Genomic DNA, 9409 nt, shown 5'->3' on the forward strand with positions numbered 1-9409 from the left:
ACACATTCATTCCTATTATCAACTTTCCTCTCATTCATCTCACACCGAGTCACTGCCGATCACTGTCCCACTAATCTTGATTGGGAATTTCCCTCCGCTGGGTCTCGGCTTGAGCGCCGCCTTATAGTCGACCTTCTCCTCGTCTCCTTCGTTGCCTTCCTTTTCCTTTGTGTCGAAGGATTTTGGCTTAACAGAGACGTTTTTCAAAGGAACAGAGGTGGAAGAGGGTTTCTCGTCTTTGCTGAGTCTGGCACTTCTTCGACTCTCGCGGGAACTGCAGTCACGAGTACATATGGATCTTCTTTCTGTTGGCGATTAGATTCCGTTAGATAATTAAGTGTATGATGATATTAAACGTCAGCAAATATTTCTTTAAACTTGTACCTTAATTTTATATGATTTCATAATTTTAAAAAATAAATTTCTATTACCATCCATTTCTTCATTTTATTTAACAGTGAGAACAAACTTTATGAACAGTTAAAAGTAGGGAGATACATGCGAATTCTTACGTTTAGAGAATTAGAAGTTTGGTCTGTGGATGTCTGCTGACCGACAGGAGACGCCGTGGCTCCCGATGAGTTGCTCTTGGTCGTGCCTGGGCTGGTCAGCTTCTTCTCACTTCCTTCGATGCTTAATGGCGAAAAGACCTCCTCTATCTGGAGTGTTGAGTGCTGGTGGAGGAGAGGAGGTTAGCAAAGATGTCGGTAAATGGATTTATACAGAATAAGGACTTCTTGGAATTGTGAGCTAAGATCTATTTATCTGGACCTTACCTTCTTCGGAGCAGAAACAGTGAGCACGCCATCAGAAGACACGACTGAAGTAACGGCATCAAGCTGAATGTCTCCAGGAACAACGAAGCGTCGAAGGAACCGCTTGGTGGACTTCGAGCCGCCCTCATTCTTGTCAGTGTGGCCTGAAACCACCAGTTCTCGATCGTTCACAGCTTTCACGTTTATCTGTCCACCGTCCATGAAATCTTGGACATCAATTACAAACTGAAAGGTAAGCAGAACGTTGATTTATATCTTATAGATTACATTCATGTGTACATATTGTTTTCATAAATACTTCCATTTAACTTAAAGACCAAATATGTACCTTATGCTGATGTTCATCCTCCGAGGACATGACAGCCTGAGTATCTTCTCGAAGATCGCGACTTCGAAGATTCCTGTAACTAGTCAGGTCGTCGACCAGCGATGACTGCTCTCCCCACCTGGCCAACACCTCCCTCACGGCCTTCTGGAAGTCATTCCACGAGTCTTGGAAGAAGGAGTCATTGAAGAAGAGTCCTCGTGTTGTGATGGGAAAGAAGTGTCCAGGGAACGAATCCATTTGAAACATCTTGTCATTTTCCAAGGATTTTAACTGGGATTCCGATGACTGCGTCCCCTGACTCAAGAGAGCTCTATTTGTGCTTTCATCTGCCTCGATTTCAATAGGAATCAATCTGGGGGAAGTCGATGACTGAGTGGATTCTTGAGTGATCTGACTTTGTTTGGGCTGTGATTTGTTGGCCTCCGAAGGTTGCTCGTAGTTCTTGATGGGAACATTTACTCCCTGTTTGCTTCCACTGACAGAAGTCTGCTTTTTGACTACATTGTTCACATTGAAAGATTCAGACGAAGTTGCTTCACCACACTCTTATTCTGAGTTTCCTCCATCTGGATGGGGATGATGGTGGTCTTGTGCTGGGTTCGCTCTCCTGTGAAACAGTGACACACACAGTGAAATGTTAAGAATACAGTAGACGATTTGTTCAATCGTGTATCACTGAAAACTGTAATTTTGTGTAACACTTATTTACTCACTATTTAGGGATGTAATGGTAAGGATACCATCTGAAGACATGACAGAGTTAATGGCTGACAAGTCAGTGAGACGAGGCAGGGAGAAGCGGCGTCTGAAGGAGTGCGAGGACACTGAAGAACCTCCCTCTTTCTTCTCCACACTCCCCTCCACCACGAGGTCTTTTTCGCCTACCACCTTCACCTTCACGTCTCCGCCCATGAAGTCATGCACGTCCATTACCACCTAATGATTTACAATATGCATACTGAGATAATAAAAAAAATACTTTATGCTTTTCGCCTAGATCATGCTTCTTAAAGTGGTTGATTGGATCATCCAAGGGTTGATGAATAGTCAGGGGGTCGATGAATGCTTACTGGGGGTCGAATGGACCATTCAAGCCTCAGTTTTAAATTATATATCCGTATAGCCAGTATATCAGAACACTCTTAGCTCGTTTAAGTGTTATCCGTCGGATGATTATTGTGACTTGCTGTTTCCTTTTTATCATACTGTATTTCAATTACTACTACTACTAGCACTACTACTGTTATATTACTCATACTGATTTTATCATCACAGTTTTTTTCTCTTTGAATTCAAAGTTAAGGGAGTCGATAGAAAATGTGTAACCACATAGTAAAAAGTTTGAGAACCTCAGTCTAGCTCATTGTATTCTTAACCATTTTACAAATAGCGTTTACTGCTCGCTTTACAGACCTTTCGGCTGGTGTCATCCGACGTGACGGCAACAGCTTGATTTTCTTCCTTTAGGTTGCGGGAGCGAAGTGGCGGTAACGATCAAGAGGTCAGTGTGACGGGCACTGACGTCGTCCCAGGGGTCGGTGAGCTTGAGTCAAAGTCGCACCAATCTGTTCAGTATGTCCCTGACGGTGGCATGGAAGTGCTGTGGAAGTTGGTGAAGAACGAGTCTTGGAAGAAACTTCCTTTGAAGTGATGGGAGGAACATGTCCCAGGGCCGCTTCACTCCGCCACAGTTGCAACACTTGATGCCAGGCTCACAAACTGGCTGACCACTCGAGAAACTCTGAAGGAGAGACATTATGTTTTTTCTAGAGGCACTGAGGAGAGAGCTTGTTGTGCGATAATGTCCGTTCGTCTACTGAAGGTGCCTTAGCGAAGCCGTTGCCTATATACAGTACCCATGTTGGCAGGAGTGGACGTGTGACGTGGCCGCACGTCACGGTGTATGAATAGAACTAGTTCCAAGAGTGTAGACTGAGAGAAGTATTGAGCTTCTAGTACAGATCGAGTGATCTATAACACATATAAACGTTCTATATTTCATACAAACATTCTTAAGTATACATTTGCATTCACAAATACATATATACGTACAGACACATATAATCCGTATATGTAATTTTGCTTTGAAACTGAAGCCAGGAAGTTAGCAATCATATTATTAGGGTAATTGAATAAATAAACAATAAACAAACAAAATAAAGAAAGAGAGAAAAAAATGACGAAAATAAAGATCTCAGTTTGCATGAGTTGACAAGAGCTCTGCCAAGGAATGTCAAGCAAGACCTTGGCTCTAAAAATAATGATGGTAATAAGCCCAGCATATTCGTAGGGCAGACAGGAACTCCTAAGCAGCAAGACTTATCTAAGCTGTAAACGGTGTTCACTGCATCTTCATACACATTTTCTTTTCTTTTTTCATGTGATATTTTACTAGTTATCAGCCGCAACGCTTTTCTTAACTTTCTTCACAAGAGAGCATTGCTCACAGAAGGACGATTAGATATAGGCGACTACTATTTAAGATTGAAGAAAAAAGATGTATATCTTTTCAGCGGGCTAATTGTAGACAAAAAAGATAGATTATTATATTTCCTACAGGATAACTCCCTTTGTGGACTTCCGCTGATATTTTTAGCATGCAGGATTTTGTGATTTTTAAAAATCTTTAATCTATATTAACCATGAGCATCACAACATGAAAACTACAATTAAGTATCATGCTGTGACCACGGCTGCTCAAACATGACCTACCGTTAAAAAAAAATATACACCACACACACACAAACACACACACACACACCACACACACACCACACACACACACAGACATATATATATATATATTATATATAGTATATATATATATATATATATTATATATATATGTATATCTATGATACATATATAATATATATACACCACACACACACATCATACATATATATATATATATATATATATATATATATATATATATATATATAATAATTATATATATATATCTATATATAGCTATATATATCATTAATGTAGTATTTCATTGTGTGTGTGTTGTGTGTATATATATAGATATTGTATCATAGATCATACATATATACTATTAATATAGGTACATAATTCATATTATCATATATATATATATCTGTGTGTGTGTGTGTGTGTTGTGTGTGTGTATGTGTGTGTGTTGTGTGTGTATATTTCTTTAAACGGTAGTTCATGTTTGAGCAGCCTGTCAGTGATACTTAATTGTATTCTGTGGATGCTCCATGGTATATGATAAAGATTTTAAAATCCAAACTGCATGCTAAAATATCACGAGTCCACAAGGGAGTTATCCGTAGAAAATAATAACTATTTTTGTCTACAATTAGCCCGTGAAAAGTTACATCTTTTCTCAACTTAATAGTAGTCGCCTATATCAATCGTCTTGTGAGATGCTCTCTTGTGAATAACGAAAGCGTTGCGGCTATATATAACATATCCATTAAAAAGAAGAAATGTGTATGAAGATGCGGAACACGTTTCGCTTAGAAAAGTTCTTGTGCTAGGAGTCTGTTGCCTACGAATATCTGGGCTTATACCACATTTAGAGCCAGTCTTGCTTGACATTTGCAGGTCTGTCAACTCTGAAACTGAGATCTTTTTCGTCATTTTTTTCTTTTCTTTATTTGTTTTATTTGTTTATTTATTCAATTACCCTAATAATATGATTGCTAACTTCCTGGCTTCAGTTTCAAAGCAAAATTACATATCGGATTATATGTGTCTGTACGTATATATGTATTTGTGAATGCAAATGTTACTTAAGAATGTTTGTATGAAATATAAGAACGTTTATATGTGTTATAATCACTCGATCTGTACTAGAAGCTCAATACTTCTCTCAGTCTACACTCTTGGAACTAGTTCTATTCATAAACTGTGACGATGCGGCCACGTCACACGTCCACTCCTGCCAACATGGGTACTGTATATAGTCGACGCTTCGCTAAGGCACCTTCAGTAGACGAACGGACATTATCGCACAACAAGCTCTCTCCTCAAGTGCCTCTGAAAAAACATAATGTCTCTCCTTCAGAGTTTCTCGAGTGGTCAGCCAGTTTGTGAGCCTGGCATCAAGTGTTGCAAACTGTGGCGGAGTGAAGCGGCCCTGGACATGTTCCTCCCATCACTCTCAAAGGAAGTTTCTTCCAAGACTCGTTCTTCACCAACTTCCACCAGCACTTCCATGCCACCGTCAGGGACATACTGAACAGATGGTGCGACTTTGACCTCAAGCTCACCGACCCTGGGACGACGTCAGTGCCCGTCACACTGACCTCCTTGATCGTTACCGCCAACTTCGCTCCGCAACCTAAAGGAAGAAAATCAAGCTGTTGCCGTCACGTCGGATGACACCAGCCGAAAGGTCTGTAAAGCGAGCAGTAAACGCTATTTGTAAAATTGGTTAAGAATACAATGAGCTAGACCTGAGGTTCTCAAACTTTTTAACTATGTGGTTACACATTTTCTATCGACTCCTTAACTTTGAATTCAAAGAGAAAAAAACTGTGATGATAAAATCAGTATGAGTATAATAACAGTAGTAGTGCTAGTAGTAGTAGTAATTGAAATACAGTATGATAAAAAGGAAACAGCAAGTCACAATAATCATCCGACGGATAACACTTAAACGAGCTAAGAGTGTTCTGATATACTGGCTTAACGGATATATAATTTAAAACTGAGGCTTGAATGGTCCATTCGACCCCAGTAAGCATTCATCGACCCCCTGACTATTCATCAACCCCTTGGATGATCAATCAACACTTTAAGAAGCATTGATCTAGGCGAAAAGCATAAAGTATTTTTTTATTATCTCAGTATGCATATTGTAAATCATTAGGTGGTAATGGACGTGCATGACTTCATGGGCGGAGACGTGAGGGTAAGGTGGTAGGCGAAAAAGACCTCGTGGTGGAGGGGAGTGTGGAGAAGAAAGAGGGAGGTTCTTCAGTGTCCTCGCACTCCTTCAGACGCCGCTTCTCCCTGCCTCGTCTCACGACTTGTCAGCCATTAACTCTGTCATGTCTTCAGATGGTATCCTTACCATTACATCCCCTAAAATAGTGAGTAAATAAGTGTTACACAAATTACATGTTTCAGTGATACACGATTGAACAAATCGTCTACTGTATTCTTAACATTTCACTGTGTGTCACTGTTTCACAGGAGAGCGAACCACAGCACAAGACCACCATCATCCCCATCCAGATGGAGGAAACTCAGAATAAGAGTGTTGGTGAAGCCACTTCGTCTGAATCTTTCAATGTGAACAATGTAGTCAAAAGCAGACTTCTGTCAGTGGAAGCAACAGGGAGTAAATGTTCCCATCAAGAAAACTACGAGCAACCTTCGGAGGCCAACAAATCACAGCCCAAACAAGTCAGATCACTCAAGAATCCACCCAGTCATCGACTCCCCTAGATTGATTCCTATTGAAATCGAGGCAGATGAAAGCACAAATAGAGCTCTCTTGAGTCAGGGACGCAGTCATCGGAATCCCAGTTAAAATCCTTGGAAAATGACAAGATGTTTCAAATGGATTCGTTCCCTGGACACTTCTTTCCATCACAACACGAGGACTCTTCTTCAATGACTCCTTCTTCCAAGACTCGTGGAATGACTTCCAGAAGGCCGTGAGGGAGGTGTTGGCCAGGTGGGAGAGCAGTCATCGCTGGTCGACGACTGACTAGTTACAGGAATCTTCGAAGTCGCGATCTTCGAGAAGATACTCAGGCTGTCATGTCCTCGGAGGATGAACATAAGCATAAGGTACATATTTGGTCTTTAAGTTAATGGAAGTATTTATGAAAACAATATGTACACATGAATGTAATCTATAAGATATAAATCAACGTTCTGCTTCCTTTCAGTTTGTAATGATGTCCAAGATTTCATGGACGGTGGACAGATAAACGTGAAAGCTGTGAACGATCGAGAACTGGTGGTTTCAGTGCCACACTGACAAGAATGAGGGCGGCTCGAAGTCCACCAAGCGGTTCCTCGACGCTTCGTTGTTCCTGGAGACATCAGCTTGATGCCGTTACTTCAGTCGTGTCTTCTGATGGCGTGCTCACTGTTTCTGCTCCGAAGAAGGTAAGGTCCAGATAAATAGATCTTAGCTCACAATTCCAAGAAGTCTTATTCTGTATAAATCCATTACCGACATCTTTGCTAACCTCCTCTCCTCACCAGCACTCAACCTGCGAAAGACCTCTCTATCTGGAGTGTTGAGTGCTGGTGAGGAGAGGAGGTTAGCAAAGATGTCGGTAAATGGATTTATACAGAATAAGGACTTCTTGGAATTGTGAGCTAAGATCTATTTATCTGGACCTTACCTTCTTCGGAGCAGAAACAGTGAGCACGCCATCAGAAGACACGACTGAAGTAACGGCATCAAGCTGAATGTCTCCAGGAACAACGAAGCGTCGAAGGAACCGCTTGGTGGACTTCGAGCCGCCCTCATTCTTGTCAGTGTGGCCTGAAACCACCAGTTCTCGATCGTTCACAGCTTTCACGTTTATCTGTCCACCGTCCATGAAATCTTGGACATCAATTACAAACTGAAAGGTAAGCAGAACGTTGATTTATATTTTATAGATTACATTCATGTGTACATATTGTTTTCATAAATACTTCCATTTAACTTAAAGACCAAATATGTACCTTATGCTTATGTTCATCCTCCGAGGACATGACAGCCTGAGTATCTTCTCGAAGATCGCGACTTCGAAGATTCCTGTAACTAGTCAGGTCGTCGACCAGCGATGACTGCTCTCCCCACCTGGCCAACACTCCCTCACGGCCTTCTGGAAGTCATTCCACGAGTCTTGGAAGAAGGAGTCATTGAAGAAGAGTCCTCGTGTTGTGATGGGAAAGAAGTGTCCAGGGAACGAATCCATTTGAAACATCTTGTCATTTTCCAAGGATTTTAACTGGGATTCCGATGACTGCGTCCCCTGACTCAAGAGAGCTCTATTTGTGCTTTCATCTGCCTCGATTTCAATAGGAATCAATCTGGGGGAAGTCGATGACTGAGTGGATTCTTGAGTGATCTGACTTTGTTTGGGCTGTGATTTGTTGGCCTCCGAAGGTTGCTCGTAGTTCTTGATGGGGACATTTACTCCCTGTTTGCTTCCATTGACAGAAGTCTGCTTTTGACTACATTGTTCACATTTGAAAGATTCAGACGAAGTTGCTTCACCAACACTCTTATTCTGAGTTTCCTCCATCTGGATGGGGATGATGGTGGTCTTGTGCTGTGGTTCGCTCTCCTGTGAAACAGTGACACACACAGTGAAATGTTAAGAATACAGTAGACGATTTGTTCAATCGTGTATCACTGAAACATGTAATTTTGTGTAACACTTATTTACTCACTATTTTAGGGGATGTAATGGTGAGGATACCATCTGAAGACATGACAGAGTCAATGGCTGACAAGTCAGTGAGACGAGGCAGGGAGAAGCGGCGTCTGAAGGAGTGCGAGGACACTGAAGAACCTCCCTCTTTCTTCTCCACACTCCCCTCCACCACGAGGTCTTTTTCGCCTACCACCTTCACCTTCACGTCTCCGCCCATGAAGTCATGCACGTCCATTACCACCTAATGATTTACAATATGCATACTGAGATAATAAAAAAAAACTTTATGCTTTTCGCCTAGATCAATGCTTCTTAAAGTGGTTGATTGGATCATCCAAGGGGTTGATGAATAGTCAGGGGGTCGATGAATGCTTACTGGGGGTCGAATGGACCATTCAAGCCTCAGTTTTAAATTATATATCCGTATAGCCAGTATATCAGAACACTCTTAGCTCGTTTAAGTGTTATCCGTCGGATGATTATTGTGACTTGCTGTTTCCTTTTTATCATACTGTATTTCAATTACTACTACTACTAGCACTACTACTGTTATTATTACTCATACTGATTTTATCATCACAGTTTTTTTCTCTTTGAATTCAAAGTTAAGGGAGTCGATAGAAAATGTGTAACCACATAGTTAAAAAGTTTGAGAACCTCAGGTCTAGCTCATTGTATTCTTAACCAATTTTACAAATAGCGTTTACTGCTCGCTTTACAGACCTTTCGGCTGGTGTCATCCGACGTGACGGCAACAGCTTGATTTTCTTCCTTTAGGTTGCGGGAGCGAAGTTGGCGGTAACGATCAAGGAGGTCAGTGTGACGGGCACTGACGTCGTCCCAGGGGTCGGTGAGCTTGAGGTCAAAGTCGCACCATCTGTTCAGTATGTCCCTGACGGTGGCATGGAAGTGCTGGTGGAAGTTGGTGAAGACGAGTC

General features: G+C 41.5%; 1 protein-coding gene across 1 annotated transcript in view; it reads right to left on the bottom strand.

Moving 5' to 3' along the window:
* The window catches only part of LOC119573871, a 38721-nt gene that overhangs the window by 187 nt on the left and 29125 nt on the right, over positions 1–9409 (bottom strand). The window contains 19 exon segments of the mRNA XM_037920978.1: positions 1–233; positions 236–305; positions 513–674; positions 777–1001; positions 1105–1601; positions 1649–1711; positions 1845–2040; positions 2666–2845; positions 2956–3075; positions 5196–5419; positions 6155–6165; positions 6287–6402; positions 6805–6892; positions 7025–7127; positions 7311–7344; positions 7446–7670; positions 7774–7901; positions 7904–8381; positions 8488–8712. The exon segment at positions 1–233 is cut by the window's left edge and continues 187 nt beyond it. Of these exon segments, the coding sequence (XP_037776906.1) occupies positions 40–233; positions 236–305; positions 513–674; positions 777–1001; positions 1105–1601; positions 1649–1711; positions 1845–2040; positions 2666–2845; positions 2956–3075; positions 5196–5419; positions 6155–6165; positions 6287–6402; positions 6805–6892; positions 7025–7127; positions 7311–7344; positions 7446–7670; positions 7774–7901; positions 7904–8381; positions 8488–8712 (3339 nt within the window). The 3' untranslated portion in view covers positions 1–39.

Source organism: Penaeus monodon, chromosome 6, assembly GCF_015228065.2.
Source record: "Penaeus monodon isolate SGIC_2016 chromosome 6, NSTDA_Pmon_1, whole genome shotgun sequence".
NCBI lineage: Eukaryota > Metazoa > Arthropoda > Malacostraca > Decapoda > Penaeidae > Penaeus > Penaeus monodon.